The 16,981-nt window shown below is 37.2% G+C and overlaps 1 protein-coding gene across 21 annotated transcripts in view; it reads right to left on the bottom strand.

Moving 5' to 3' along the window:
* Nucleotides 1–16,981, bottom strand: part of REPS1 (RALBP1 associated Eps domain containing 1) — a 63,703-nt gene that overhangs the window by 34,123 nt on the left and 12,599 nt on the right. For all 21 annotated transcript variants that reach the window (XM_074580566.1, XM_074580582.1, XM_074580568.1 and 18 more), the window contains exons 2-3: nucleotides 13,136–13,259; nucleotides 7,459–7,655 (exon numbers count right to left, since the gene is read on the bottom strand). In XM_074580566.1, coding sequence (XP_074436667.1) covers nucleotides 7,459–7,655; nucleotides 13,136–13,259 — 321 coding nt within the window. The remainder of the gene's footprint in view (nucleotides 1–7,458; nucleotides 7,656–13,135; nucleotides 13,260–16,981) is intronic.

Here is a 16,981-nt window from a genome sequence, read left to right as displayed (position 1 = left end):
GACTTTCACATGATTCCCAAAAGTGAACTGGTTTACTTTACCAAATACTCAAAGGTCATTATGCTTTTTAATCAATATTACATCCGCAAAAGTCTAAGACTCAATGAGAAAGTGCCATAAACAAGCTTTTCTCCAAGGAAAGTACATATACACATCCTAACAAAAAAGTTTTAGGGCCATGATGATTGGTTACTTTCTAACACATTGATATAAACTGTCACTTTTTTCCCCCACTCTCATTTTCCTTTTTCCTGGAACACAGGGCCAGCCTGGTTGATTCTGCAACTGAAGTATTTTCTGAAAGTTCTGATCATTGAGTCAGATTTCTTTAAATAAGCTCCTAGGCTGCAAGATTTTGAACTTTCCATTCAAAGCATTTAAATGATGCCCATGTGTATTGGCAAAGAATATTACAAAATGGCTAGAAGCAGTACTAATTCACTTCAACTTTTAATTCAGGGACCAGCTGATTGCACAGTCAGAATCACTGTTTTTCCACAGTACCTCCCACCAGTTCAAGATTTTGTTGTTGCAGTTACGTGCCTTTGGGAAATTTGCCTGAAGATTCCTCCTCTTAGCATCTTACTTGACAAGAAGTTTATTTTAGATGACAAGAAGTTTATTTTAGATGACAAGAAGTTTATTTTAGATGACAAGAAGTTTATTTTAGATGACAGTATATTCTTACCCTTACAGGTATGTGGGGGCAAGAGGGGAAGGAGTGAGGGTATCCAGAGTGCCATTTGCAGGTAGAATGGTTAGTCTGCTTAGCATAGTGCAGCAGGTGCTAAGAACCATGATGATGCATCACTGAAATCAATGAAAAGCTTCCTATTCCATTGGCTTTTACATAAGCCATCTTTTATCAAACAAGATTTGAAGGATGTTTGAATTTTTAGACAAAATACCAGAAGTATACCTAGGGAAAGCTATGCTTAGTAACAGACACTATTCATTTACTCCAGGATTCTTACTCTGGTAAGTCAGATGGTCCAGAAAGACACAGAAAAAAAACCTGCGGCAGACAAACATACAATAGTTTGTCTACCTAAAGGAAACCACTCACTACTTCTAGTAACTCCATGTGAACATTAAAACTCTTGACACATAGTCCTCATGAAGTAGCCTTGCCCTAATGAAGCTTACAACTGTCACTATTCAGTAAGCCTGAAAATCATCAGAAGTACAAGCATAATAAATAATTAACTTGTTCTCAATGTTCCAGCCAATGTTATAGCAGAATTCTGAACATTAACAGATTTCACACAATTGATCTGGAGCTTCAGCTTACAGACTCCAAAATTATTAAACAGCAAAAGTGTGTCGCCATCTCTGATGTCACAAAGCTTCTGGAAGAGGGACAAGCCACACCTTCAGCTTTACCTTATTACAAGGCACACATTCCCAAAGCAGCTTACACAAAATTTAGATAGTGTTACTCTAGCACTATCTTTCCCCTGTGCAATCAGAGTCACTGTCACACACCACTCATGGCATTCATTGATCTAGCTTACCAGAAGCTTAGGAGAGCTAAACTCAACTTTTTTTAAAATACATATATATTCATCTATTTTTGTATACACACAGAAATATGTGTGTGTGTGTATAAAATGGCTTAGCCAAAACACCGATACCTCGATGTAAGTGTAAAGTATGAAGATGTACGCCAGAAAAGACTGGGGAGGATGCACGACTAGAAACATTGACTCAGATTCAAAAGCAGTCATGAAAAGACACAATGAGTAGGGATTTATTGAAACTGTAATTACATACAGGTTCATTCACCCCTTTATATATAGCTTAACATCAACTGTGTACCTGCCTTTGCAGTGGGTAAGCAGCTGTCATTTTCATATACTCATGCTTAGAAAACACGGTTTGCTGTACAGAGTTGCCACTTCAACTTTGCATTGAGCTTCACATTTGATTAAACAGAGACAGTATGTTCATTAGAACCACCTGTGCTCCTCAGCTGCAACATACACTCTCATAAACTGAGAGTGTTTTGAGAGTTTATGAGAGTATGTCACAGATGAGGAAGTAGTTGTTCACTTTCATCTGTTCGATCTACTAATAAAAGAAAGTAATTTTGAAAGCCTGAAATATCCAGGATGAGATTTCTCTGAGAGCATTAGGGTACAGAACCTAACTTAATTGCTCTTCAAAATCCTAACATGCAACAACTACAACAGTTTCCCTAATTTGGGTTACTGATAACTCAGCGATTTTGAATTTCACCAATTTTAACAGAAATCTTTTTAAGAATTTTGACAATTTTACTCACCATCTACATACTATAGTTGATGTATTACTTATTAGATCAGCTGCTATTAAAATCTTACCTTGATAAACTGTCCTAGCACTTTCAATGCAACTATATTTAAACATATAAAACACTAGCTTTTAATTTCTCTCCAAACAAACCTCAATAAAAATCATAGCAATTACAATGTTCTGGGTTTTACTATCTTATGACATTTATTTTTCCTCTTTACGTTATTCCACAAAACAGATCTAAATAAAAGCATGTTGATGTAAATAGTTAATAACTATTTATCATTTTCATGTTAAATCAAACTGCTGAGAACATTCTTCTCAATAACTAATCAAAAAATAAGGTTGTCGCCTACAGGCGAAAATTAAGCAAACCTTAATTAAAAAAAATTTTTTAAGAAGTTGTAAAAAAATAATGATTTCTGTCAAACTGGAATTAAGAAACCAAGACACTATGAAGGACTCAGAACTTGGACTTTTTTGGACTGACAAGCAGTTACTGAAAATAGCATGTTGATTCAAAAAGGGGATATAATATATGTCTCCAAAAGAAGAACCTTAGTGAAGGTAAGTCAAACTGGCATAAGGCAACACAATACTGTGCTAAAGTAACTTTGGAAGGATCTCAGCCTCAAAAGAGCATTGCAAGCATACATGAATCAAATGAGATTATAAACCTTTTCCTGGATCTCACACCTCAGGCCAGAAGAAAGCCTCCTAAAGGAGAATTCCAGAGACAATGAAGCCAGACATGGTATCCGAAGGGTAGCTCTAAGGGTGTTGTGATCCAGGTCCTGATACCACACAGCCTGCATAAGAGTCAGGGAACACATCCATCATGAAGAAAGATTATGCTAGAGATGGTAACTGCATTGCAGAACCTGCATTTTTGTAATCAACTAGCATTCACACTGAAGAACAAAACAGTCCAAGGTTCAATGTGAACTTCTCCACATGCAGCATTACATATTTTTAGAGAAGGGGGGTGCTGTTCAGCCAGTTACAAACTTGTTAGTCTGACCTCAATAGTTTGAAAAGTTTTAGACTAGGTTTTGAAAAAAACAATTAAAAACACAGAGACAAATGGAAAAGGGATCAATCACAGCATGAGAAATTTTACTTCAGTTGGCTGATGTTATTTTTGTGAGTTTTCTAGACAAAGGAACTGCACTACACTTAACCTGAACCTCAGCATACTTCAGTGGGGTGCCACACAAGATAATTCCAACAATGTGAAGATTAATACAAGAACCTAAGGCTACGGAAGGAACAAAGCTGAATTGTATTAGAATGGGAACAATGGGATTGAAGGGAAGTTTCTAATAATGCTCCTGAATGACTGATTTGGGGAATGACCTAATTTGATACTTTAGGTAACTGTTTATGCACACCAAATCGCATGCTGATGAATTCTGACAACACATGTAAGGAGGCATCAGACAGATGGATTCCTTTTAGGACATAGGTTATGGTAAACTATCAAGTTTAAAAATACAAAATACAATGACTTGCACAGTGGAAATTAATACCAAAGTGCATAATGAGAATCAATCAGCTGAAAACAGAAGACTGGATGCACATGTCAACTATTGGACTACTACAATATTTCAAATATGACAGATTCACTTTATTCACAGCTGCTAAAGTCTATGATTTGAGATATACCAAGCAGAAGTGGGGAAGAACCCTACAAAATAGTATTAATACTGGCGAGATCTTACTTGGAACACTAAATACAAATCTAGTAAAATATTTTCAATAAGAACAAATTCAAATTGGATCAAAGGCAGCTGTTAGAGCACCAAGATTTACTGAAACTAGCTACCCCCCTTTCCTGGAAAAGGTGGCAAACCAGGTGAAAGTATCCTAAAGCAGTACCTGATCAACACTTAAAGACACTGGAAGAAGTATTTGCTTTTTGGATTTAACAACAAAACACAAAACATCCAAAGACAATATCTAACAGACTCATATTGAGAACATTTAGTCACTTTCAGAAGAAAGAAAATACTTCCCAATCCCAATATTGCAGCTTCCTCTTAGAAACTGCTTTCAGTACATTTGTCTTACTCCTTTAAAAAAAAAAAAGCCAAAAAGGCTTCCATCTACAATGACAGCTCCTAATTCTACTAGGAGGATTTCTTTTTACAAAAGCCCAAGAACTCAACAGAATCTAGATTCTCAAGACTGGTGTCCATTAACATTTTTAGTAGCATGGCTGCTACTACCAAGGCATACAGATATATATATACACCGTGCTTAACATATGTATGATAATAAAAGTGCTCATATAGATGTCACATTGTCAGCAGAAGTTTTCAAGTCTACCTAGCCTCTATTATTTAGGAAGAAGAAATTATGCCAGTAGAAAAAATTATTTTCCCCCAATGTTTTATCTCCACTAGGATGTGCAGTCAACATGCCGCCTACTGAGTAAAGGCATCTTTCATTGCTTGGCTTGACTCCTAGAATCAGTTCTGCAGCTTCCATGACAGCTGGGTGCAACTTCAGTCAGCTCCTATTAACACTAACAATACTAAAAAGATGTAAACTTCTGGCCAGTGCTATATTTACATAATACTTAGCCATTATAAACTAAAAATGCCACCACAAAATTGGCTAGACATAGAATAAGGATGTTACTGAACTTAGCTCACACTTACTTAATAAATAAGATGACCTCATTTATAGCTACTTTTTGGAAATACAACCCAATTGCCCTGCCTCCGAGTGAAGCTCATTGAGGGGAACTGCCAAAATAATGCATTGATAAAGAAATAGTTTTAGCTAGGACAATTTCAGTAGACAATATTCTAAGTTAAATTCTGTTACATTTGTAATTATAAGACATTAACCTATGCAAGACAAATCTCACCAATATGGAAAATTGCATATGAATGAACCCAGTTTTTAAAAATGAAGATTAAGATATCTTATGATTTCATAGAAATAATATTTAAGCTACAGTATTTTAAGAAATCAATGTATTTTGAAGTGCCAAGTGTATTATCAAAGTCAGTAAACAGCTTTACGAAAAAAAAACACCAAAAAAAAATAATCCCCAAACCCAAACTCACTAATGGAGTATCTAACAGCTACATGACAAGCTGTAAGAGTGAAATATCCATGCTTAACTTTGACACTTTAATTCCTCCAGAAGAGTGATCCCTAGGAAAATGACACGCTGTAGTTTACTTCTCAGACTTCAGCTCTTCTCATCCTCATCACTGAAAGAGGTGGCATATAATGAGGATTCAGTCTGAACCTCTTTCTAGATATTATAAATCTGAGCGGTATCTCCACGTAAAGACAACTGATCATCACTTTCTACAAAAACATGGCTAAAAGCTGTATCCATCTTTTGGAAAATAACCAAAGTAGAATATTTTTGGGGTTAAGTGAGAAACCTGGGCTCAAACCCCTTTCTCAGCCTAAGCGGATTCAAATTCTCAGTTTGTTTCTAACATGGTGTCCAAATCAATAAATATTTCACTGGGACAAGAAGGCTGCTTGAATGGCTTCATTGTACAGTCAGAAACGTAGAATCAGACACAGAAAATTCAGTTTTACAACAGGGTACAAAATCACACAATACTTCCCTGATGTTCTAGACCATGAATACAGCTTAAAACTGCTGGACTCAATGCTGTGCTGTCTGTTACATTTGCTCCAAGTCTGTTTTGTGGGCCAGATCTCTCAAAGGACTTATACACACAACTTCTTCATTCTGATGATCCCATACAGAGTTGTGTGAAGCAGAGATACCAAGCTGCTTCTATCAGCCAAGATGGAGAAATGAAATTTAGATGCTCGTACACCTCTGTACACATATCTGTGAACATGTGACTTCAACTTGGAAGACCTCAAGCAATAGATATTTTGAATAGTTATTTTGAAGTTACACCAGTACAGGTTCCTGTATTGAATTACACCTGTTCACTAGAAATCCACACCATGTTGGAAGCACACAAAAAAATTATTTCAAGCAAACTAAAACATGAGATCAAGGAGATCTGCGATTGTTGATTTCTTCATGAAGCACTTAGGAGCTCTCTCAAACACACCTATCCAAAACTAGACAATGACAAGCTATCTTCAGATCTACTGCCAGCCCTCATTTCATTACAGTCCCCATCTCCAGTTTGGGAGAAAGGAAGTGGCAGCTAAACATTGACTATGGATGGCCTCTGCTAATTTTCTTTTTCTTTATATTGGATCAGTCTGGGCTATTTCCACAGAGATTAATAAATGTTTACAAGTGATTCCTTGATTCCCAGATAGATTAAGGGATGTTTGTGAGTTCCATGATTCTTTACAAAACAAGCCCAGAAAAGACCATACCATGGGGAATAAAACAGGTCATTCAGCAGTTATGCACAGTCAAACATACACCCAGCAAAATTTAATATTTGCACTCAGTGTTCTTGCTTGTAGAAAAGACAATCAGAAAAGATTTCCCCATGGAAAGAGAGTGTAAAGGCTATAAAGAAAAAAAAGGAATTATAAGGAAGCACAGAGTTGTAAGCCTTTACAGTCTTCATTTATTCAGATATCCTACAGCTGAAGATGAAAGAACCAGTGAGCAAAAGGAAATCAGTTTTCTCATTATTAGAGCACAATAAAAAGCAATGTGAAAACATCTGTCTTTTTTCTGGTTCTCATTGTCTCTAGTTAACAATTAAATAGCCAAACAATAAAAAGTAGGGCAAAGAAAAGTAACCGTGAGATTTAAAAAAAAAATTTAAATAAAGTATTTGGGATTTAAAGGTATTGGAGCATGTTGAGGCACTAGAAATCAAGTCTACCATGGTATTCAGTATCACTGTTCCAATGACCAGGAAGCCTATGTGAACTACCTAATAAACGAGGTATTAACATCACAATGAATTCAACTTGATATTTGCTACCATATCTTACACATTGATTCTCTTTTCTGTCTCAATTCTTTGTCCATTACCACCAATATTTTAAACACACGTTGTAAGACTTCATTGAAAAAAATGTCTCCTATGTGCAAATATTTCAGAAGAATACGTGTCCTTTATGTATAATATACACCAGTATGATTTCTTTTTTTTAAATAAACTATATTGAAAGTAACAAAGCTTAGAAGGCCTATCAAATTGACATCTATTCAGCCAAGTAGTGGCTAGGAGTCCCATTTAACCTTTTAAGTTAATTTACCTGTTGGTCAGTTGATGTACGTTGCTGAACTGCATCATGGCTCACAGAGCCTTTTTTGACTTGTATCCTACCAGGTGGAGGAGGAATCACACCTGAATATGAAGCCGGGTTATCAGCATCTGAAGAATACAAGGCTGTGTGTCTTGATTCTTGTTCATTCTTTGACACAACAAATCTGGGAAGAGGAAGGTCCTTTACTGTTAAAAAAAAGTAGAGCAGGCCATTTACCATACAGAAGTATGATGCTTAAAAATAATAATGCGGTTCTATTTTGTAGTTGCCTCAATTACTGAGACTGCTTGCTACTATAATCAAGCCAATATTTGCCAGTTGGAAAAAAAGCAAATACCCTTTTGCATTGTACCTTTGCGATTCTGTTACCCAAGTTCTGGTTGTGGTATACAGAGGACTTCACATAGCTCCATAACAGTTTTGCACTAGAACTCTGCCTTAAATGCAGTAGCAATCAGATAATCTGGATGTGGAATAATTACTAAATTGGCCAAACAATACAAAAGTATAGCATTGTTCACACATTAAGGAAAGTTATAAAATCAAGAGGCTTCTGAGGTAGAATACAGCCGCAGCTGGTATGCAAAGAATGCAACATCTGCAATCCCCTGTACAAGACGAAGCTACACGAGGGATGGAACGCAACGCGCTTGTTCCGTGGCCTTCCCTTGTGATGTATAGCAGGTATGGGAACGAGATGGTACTACAGAACAGATAAGCAGCCTATACGCTACTCAGAGCCAACATTTTGTCAAATTTTCATGAAATGCTGTCCTTTGTGCGAACTTTGCTCATTATAATGTCATTATAATACCAAAACACACCTCCATCCCGAAGGCTACCTGCCTCCAAGGTGCGACCACTCCTCCTTGAGCCTGCACCCTGAATTTCTCATGAACTATACCTTTAATTGTGAAGCGAGGAAAATTTACACCAATCATGGTAAAAGTATGTATGACTAAAGTCACTCAAACTCCACCTTAAAGATATCAAATAGTATAAAAAAATAGCCTGAGAGAGGGGAGATACCCAGGGAAGACACCATCGCAAAGAATTACATCACTGACTTCTGGGATCAGTCGACGGGCTGAGCCTCTCTTCCCCCCATAGGGACGCCTTTGGGTAAGACTTAGATTATACCGAGTGCTTCCTCGGAAAACTTAGAAATTTCTCTAGAGACTCTCTTTTCTACATTTATAGCCAGGCTGTATCTTTATAACTTTGCCGTGCGTTTTGTATATGTAACAACACTTTCATTTGCACGTGCTTTGCAGACAGTGTATTGATCACCGGCAATCCTAAGAACCTATATATCTGTTGTTTAAATAAACTGCACTGTTTAAGTAGCTAGTCAGTTCGGTTTCTCACTGAATGCGACCAAAGACTCGAGAGTGGCCATGCTAGTTCAGGAGCACAACTAGACTGAAGGTGCAGTCCACTATTAGTGTATCCAAATCATAATAGTTTAATAAATATTAAACATGATTGGACTGATAGTGCTGGATTGGGCATCACTCAGAATTTAAACCTAGCCGCACCTAGCCTCCCACCTCGGTGAGGAGTGTTAGAATGCAAGGGGGTTTATTTTCTGCCAAAACCGCTTTGCCCCTTTTCACACAACACTGGATTTAGCTCATTTTCCCTTGGTTTTGCCAACATTTAATTACTGAAGCGTGATTTTCAAGTCTCATCTACCATTTCTAGCACATATATATAATTAGAGAGTCTTCATAAAAAATTGTTCATAAACAAAACAAATGCTAAAATACTGCACTATATTCAACATCTTTTAGTGAGCTGTCATGTTTATATTTACAACAGATGATCTAGTCTTACTGCGAAAACTGCAACTATTGCTTAAACACATGTAAAAAGGTGTATATACCTTTCTACAACAGAAGCTAAATTAGCTGTTTTACTGGGATACAACTGGGAGCATTCTGATGTCACCTCACTTTGTTACAAACACCTACAAAGCAAAGTTTCTACAAAATGCTAGGGGGTCCTTAGGTTTATGTACCATGGCTCAGAGTAGTCTGAGATAAAAATGAAGATATGAATATCCTCAATTTTTCACTGCATGATTTCTAGCATTCTTCTGAATCCCAACCACAACTTTCTTACTGGTCCCCTGTGAATACAAATGAATTGTGGATTTGCTGTACAGCTTGCTTGGAAATTATTTTTTTAACACAAAACAAATTTACAAGCATGGATCAAATTTAATTTCTCTTGCTGGCTGCTTACCTCGATTACTTTTTGGTATTGAAAATGAGTCAGTGGTACTACTAACTATATTAAAATATGAGGTGAAATTGCATACAGTTTACTACATAAAAGTTAAACATTAAGCTGATTTGTATTTGAAGAGCGTCATTTGAATCGATAGCATTCAGCAACTGTAGACACCTTTATGTATCCATAGATATCTTTATGTATCCAGTATTAAAGAACAGTGCTCCAGTAAGAATATAAATTCTTGATTTAAGCTTCTGTCACAAGCACATTTCAAAGTGCCAACCAGCTTTCATCACACGGAAGGAGCATGCAACACAGCCTCTTTGCTAAATTTGTGGTTACCCATCACATGGAAACTCTGTTAAAGCAATTCCTGATGCCTTCCTCAGTCGTAGGTGTCCATTTCACATTAGCCTTGTAGCCCATATGTTGCACTAGGAAAGTTATTAATGTAGCTAAACAGTGACCTACAGCCAGACAAAAAGTAAAAAAAGTCACTGTGTACAAGTGAGAATTTGTATTCTTGCAAAACGGGATAACGCAGACACTAGAACATCCAACTGACACAGGGGAAGTCTATGCAATCGGTTGTTCCAACATGAGGCTTTGGCGTGAGATATCTAGCACTATTTCACAAAACAATACAGAGGGTTCAGAAGGAACACAAAATACTCTATTACCGCCTTTAAAAAAAAGACTGCATAAATCAACTTGTTTTGCTGTACTATGTTTCTACGTGGCCAATTGAAATCTGCCATTTTTACCCCACTCCTGTGTCTTTGCAGCAGAAAGTCCCATTTCAACACTAGAACCTTTGTTACCATTCAGAAATCCCTCAATTATAAATGCAATAGCTGTTATGAATGGAATTAAATCTTGATATTGAAAAATTAGAAAGTTCTCTGTACTTTTTATGTCCACAACCTTGTTAACATTTTCTTCCATCCAAAACTGTATTCCATACTTAGAAAGTAAACATTACTTTGGAATAGACAGTGTTCATGAATTCCTCAATTTTTAGCTTACTACAAGGAAAATTTTCTGGGACAAAGGAATAACAGATTTAGAGGCTTGTAGTATAATAATTAAAAGCCAGTATTTTTACTACATTGCACATCTGAGTAATCAAAAAAAGCACTTATTTAACTAAGAATCAACTAGATGACACTTGTGTTGGATGGACTTAGTACTCAAAATTTGACTGCAGTCTCCACTCACCAGCTCACATAAAGCAAGCTTCCTGTCTACTGAAGACACACACTGAACCAAAGGGCAAAAGAAACAAGAGCAGCAGTAAAAACAGCAAGATAAAAGAGTGAATAACATTAAGATAATCATTAAATAAAACATCCATAGAATGCAGAGCTAAAAGGTAGATGTCCTAAAATTTAAGTTTTAACTAAATGTTTTACTTTGAAGAGAGAAAGAGTATACGGTTTAGTTTAGGATGGCTCTAACAGTTCCTCTTCAAGACCTCTTGGAGATGAACTGTGGGCAGAACCCAGCTGGCCAGGTTGCTGAACCCCAGTTTTCAAAGGAAGCTCACAACCATTTTATGCGTCTTCAGCCTGCTGTATTTTAGCTGTTTAGTAGCTGCTACAACAACACTTGAATCACCCTAGGAGCAGGAACTTCATAGACAGGACTGGAACCACTGCAACCAAGGCAACAGACAACCAAAGCTAAAAACAGTTAGAGTAAAAATAAATGTTCTGTCAATTGTACTTGTTCTATTTAGTAGGTTTGGAAGCAGTTACAGAATATTATTCCTAGAAGTCCAGAAACCATTACAAGTATTTCTAGCATTGCCATGAATCAAGGAAAGATTGTCCATTATGAAAGTTCCAACGGCTGCTAATTTTATAGCAATATATTTTATATTTTGAAACCAATTCTGTAACTTCAATTCCTTCCTTCAAATTTCTTCCTTCTTTTTTTCAAATAGAAAAGTTCCTTCCAGTTAATGTATCTTGCATTAAAATAAAATCAAGCATATAAAAAACTCTTGAAAAAGCTACATACATTTTAGTCTTTGCCTTCTTCAACAGGCATTTGATGAGAAATCCTACAATTGTTATATCAAGTCCCAGTTTTATCAGATATTAAGAGTTGAAGTTCCCTTTTCCAACTTTCTGATTCAAGAGCAATCAGCTACAGCTTGCTGAAGGCTTTAGATTTGGGAACACTCATCAGGAAAACTAGGAAGAGAGACTATAAACATAGGGTGGCTTATGAGCAGAAAGGAACTTGAATACTAGCAAAACATTGACTGAAACAATGCACTTTTCCAAAAAGCTACAAAAAAACATGACAGTAGTTTATGCTGTTTGTATGAGCCTAGAATAAACATCATTATAAAAGTATACATTACAATTACTTTTTTTTATATATCTTTTTCAAATACTTGAGTCCTATCAGATTGGTTTTAACAGTCTCCTTAACTACTTTGTTTAATCTATATCCTTTAGACACAAAAAATTCCAAAACTTCCTTTTAACTCCTAGCATATAAAAATTATATCATAATTTGTATTCTAAAGACATAAAATCTACTAGGGAAGTCACTTTAAGGCAAAGCTGAGCTCCAAAGATATTTATAAGTTGTGAGTTGTGTATTATGCTGCAAAGGGCTACAGTGGCTTAAAACTCACTATTTCATCTTGCTAAATCTCTTTTAATCTTGCAGAGGAACACTGACATGGATCCACTTATGTCACTCGGAAGGCTACAGCAGAGCCACATAACAAAGCTCTTTCTGCTGTTCTCAACCATCTCCCAAGAGTGAATCTTTCTCCTGTTCCTTTTTCACTACCCACACCACAGTTGACCTTTGAAAAGTAGGATAACAGGTATTTTGGCTGATAACAGACTTCAAAGATCTTTTACAGGTCAGGTTTTTCACTAGAAAAAAATCTTAAACGACTAATCTGCATATTTGCACTAAGAAGGGAGAAAACCATCAAGCCAAATGCAAAGGAACACAGCTTTAGAAAATACGACCTTTCATTTGTTGCAATTGAGACTTCATAAACTAGCACCTATAAAAGCCTGCAAATGTTGCATTCTTCTTTTCCTTCCAATTCACATTAGTCCTACTAGTACCTTTTTCAGCAGATATAGCACACAAGTTCTCACATTAGTAACTTATAGAATGAACTTGTACCTACACAATAGTCAGTAGTAGTTGTTCATTTACCCTGTGATGAACACAATACTTATTCAGTAAAAGTAAGGAATTTCACCTCGTATTTATTGTACAGTAAGAATACACTCCCTCATAGTCCCCCCACTTCCCCACTTTTTTTTTAAGTTTGCAACATGTATAAAAAGACATACCACCCTAATTTACAAGGTTACCCAACAAGAATCTGTGAGCCAAGTACAATAATTCCACTTAGCGACTCAATTCCCCCGATTCTGTGATTTACCTGTATTTAAGCTTTCCACTCTTAGAGGGAGACCAGACTGGGCCACAGCAACAAGTTTCAAAGCAATGTAAAATTGACTTCTTCCAAAATAGCCAAGTCTTGTTGCACCACAGAGCTCCATAATCTGAAACAAAACACATAGTTACTTGTACAAAGAAATTTAAAACACGAACTGCTCTACAGAGGTGATTTCATACACTGAAGAGCAGCATGCCTTGCATTAAGTGTTTGTAACTACTTCATGTATACAATCTTTCAGTAACAACTTCATGTGCAATCTCCAAATATGATGTGACATGAGTCAGAGTCCAGCAAAAGTACAAAGTCTAAAACTTAATATTTTCACAATTATACACCTTTTCTTTCACCTACAGTTCAGAGGTTCTACACAGTCCATGTCAGGTAGAGTAACAGAGAGTAACTGGGGCCACGTTCATTTAAAAAAAAAAAAAAAAAACAAAACCAAAACCCAGAAACCCACCAAGAAAGCACACGATAAACATCTTATGTCACTACTAGCTACTCCATTAGGCAGCTATATTGTCTGTCTTCAGTAACTGCAACAGAAAGGAATAGTATTCAAAAATTTTAGTATTATATTGTCAGATGTAATCCAGAAACACAAGATGAAGACATTTAAATAATTCTCAGACAAAATTCAAAGACCTGCAAACTTGCCGAGGTTGCATTCCTGCTTGTGCCAGGTCACTGATAAGATACCAAGCATACATGTCCCACATCGGACCCTCTGAGCTCAATGATCCAGACTGTCTTTTTATCTACCTAGCAGTCTCATCTAGACTGTAACATTCCAAATGAGACACAAGGATGCTCCTGGACACCTTGTGAAAGCCTCGTTGAAGTCAAGGTAGACGACATACTGCTTTTCTCGCCTCAACCACAGTTCTAGTCTTTCCATCACATCAGACAATCTGGTACCCTTAGTAAATCCATGCTTGCTAATCCTAATTACCGTTTTCACTTCACGTACCTAGAAATGGCTTCAAAGCAGACTTGTTTCACACTTTCTCAGGGACCAAAGTGCAGCTGACCAGCCTGCAGTTCCCCAAATCAACCTTCCTGCCCCTCCTGAAGACGGCTGCAACATGTCTTTCTCCAGTCACTGAGGCCCACCCCTGATCTCCACAACTGTTCAAAGAGAAAGCTGGCTTGCAATGACATTAACTAGCTCTCTCAGCACCCTCAGAAGCATCCCATCTAATCCCATGAACTTGGTATTTCTCAAGAGATCCATCAATCTTCTTGCAGTACTAGTAGTTTCTCTCCTCCTTCAATCCCATCTCCAGGCGCAAAGACCCATGAGACCTTTTCTGTGAAGATCAATGCAGAGAAGGCACTGAGAATCTCAGTCTCATCTACATCCACCAACACTAATTTCTCTCCTCACCCTTCCTACCAGGGCTCAGTCTTAAGTTCCCCATTTGGCAAATGTGGTCTCTTGACACATCTGCTCATTTTCCTAACTACTGGAATGGATTGATACTGGACTTCGAGAAGGCTGTCCTGAAAGATTTCCCGGCTTTCAGAGGACACAGTTCTGAAGGGCAGAGGAGGCCTGCTTGCAGGCAAGTTCCAACTGAAGAAGTCAACTACATTTTCACATAGCGACAACTGAACAACATTATCAACGAGGAGTTAGTCTGTATGCTTCAGCACTGCTGAAACAGACTTTGGTAACTCTGTACAATCAAACAGATGGGTTTATTAACAACACTTGAGCTAGATATGGCTCAACAAAAAGCTGCTTGGGTATTTCCTTACCATGCACCAGGATTCTAAGGCCTCAGGAAAATAAGCTGTTGTAAAACCTGTCACAGGAAGGTGTCGGAAGTTGACACACACTTAGTCCCAAAGAACTTCCAAGAGGATCAGCAGCTCTAGGGCTGTGCATGCAGCTCAAATCCTGCTGGACAGAAACTAGCTGCATTAAATCATTTGGCTATGTCTGCATTACACTTCCCACATTGTCCTACAGCACCTGTGTTAATTGTATTTTCCCATTATAGTATTTCTGCAGCATGATGTCTGGACAGAAGTCAGGGGATAACAGGGCACTTTCTGAAGCTCATTAACTAAAAGAAAATTACTCAATACAGTTGAATACTTTAGTTTCAATAAGCTGGCTGGACTACAAAAAGTTCCATGAGGAAAGAAGTGACCGTGTAAATTGACAACTGACAACTCAAGCAATAAAAATTTTGAGGCATCAACATCTAAAATAAATTGCCTGTACCCAATCTAATGCCAAAAATAATTACACTACGTTCAAATAACTGACAGAACTAAAGTAGTGGAGATTCAAGAGACAGCTAGCAATCAAAACCAGTGTGACAGCAAGAGTGATTTCTTTTTTTAAAGCGCTGTACCCTAGAAGATTGATGAACATCCATATACTTGACTACACCCAACACAGAAAAAGCTTGTGGATCCAGTGGCCTAGCATTGACAGATAAGTAACTGAGCGGACTCTGGAAAAGCTTCTTATGAAAGGAAGCACTGACGCAGGCATTTGGAGCCTATGGAATCATTAGGCAGTAATGGCTTTGGGCAATTTCAAAGACAGTGCTGGACTAGAAATTATCTTGTTTGGAGCTAGTTAGTACTGCCAGATTGAAAAAATACTTCGGTTAAAAACTGAATTAATAATTAAGCTACCATGGCAGGTAAGTATTAGAAAGGAAAGACAAGCATGGATTCAAAGTAAATAGATAGAAATGTAGAAAATATGCCAAATCTAAGTATCAAGAAAAACAAAAAGCTAAGGATAAAAAAACCCCAAACCCTTAACAAAAAAGAATGCCCTTATGCTGCTGAACAAGTTGCTGTCAAAGCCATCCATAGATAGCTAAAGGAGCCCTCTGTTTCAAACACAGAATATAATGCAATCTGAAACACAACTGAAGGTTGAGTAAAACCATTAAATGTAAACATCTAATCAAAGACCCCTCTGCTGAGTGACAGCATGCTTGAACATACTCAAAACAACCTACCTATAATCTTCTTGAAGGAGGATTTAAACATTCAACAGGTAATAAGCTATACTAATGGGGGAGGGGGGATGGAATAACAATAAAAAAAATAATCAAGGGATTGCTTCTCTGAGATTTATGTTTAGGGCTTTCATCTTCTTAGAAACAGAGAGGATAAGGAATTTCCTTAAACTCTTCAAGGAATGCAGAGCCATCTTCAAGACAAAATGCTCCATGACTGTTTTCATCTCCCTAGATATGAAGCTCTTGAGGTCACACTACTGCAATTAACCGGATTAAGGCAAACAACTCTGTGAAGCTCTAGAATTACTGGAAGCTATTGATACAACGAAAATAAACCTCAGTGCAGCAGCTGTAAATTATGAAATTGCATGCTCCGTCATCGTACTGCAAAGAATTAACAGCAGCACCAAAAATATCAGGAGTTGGTGCAGATCAGGCATGCATAGGAAGCAATATGTTGACAAAGGGCACTGTTTCAAGCACATACCTTCTAGAACTTTTGCAGGTTTCAAGTAAGAGGTCCTTGAACTTGGAAAGGTTTGTGAACCAAAAAAACTAAGACTTGAGAACCTTTAGAAATTCCAGGTGACGTGGAACAAATCATATTTCTATCAAATGTGGTGAAACACACTTCCCAGAACTCAGAAAACCTCTCTGGGAGAGTCTTTCCAGAATATCACACTCCCCCCACCCCCAGTTTCTTCTACACAGCAAATCAAGCCCATTAACTGTAAACATTATTCATGCAAAAGTACAACAGTATTTAAGCAGGGATTACTTAAATGGTAAAACAATAAATGAAGCAACACGCATGCCACCTACACAGTAAAGA

This window comes from Larus michahellis, chromosome 3, assembly GCF_964199755.1.
Source record: "Larus michahellis chromosome 3, bLarMic1.1, whole genome shotgun sequence".
Classification (NCBI taxonomy): domain Eukaryota; kingdom Metazoa; phylum Chordata; class Aves; order Charadriiformes; family Laridae; genus Larus; species Larus michahellis.
This window is presented reverse-complemented; position numbering and strand designations above follow the sequence as displayed.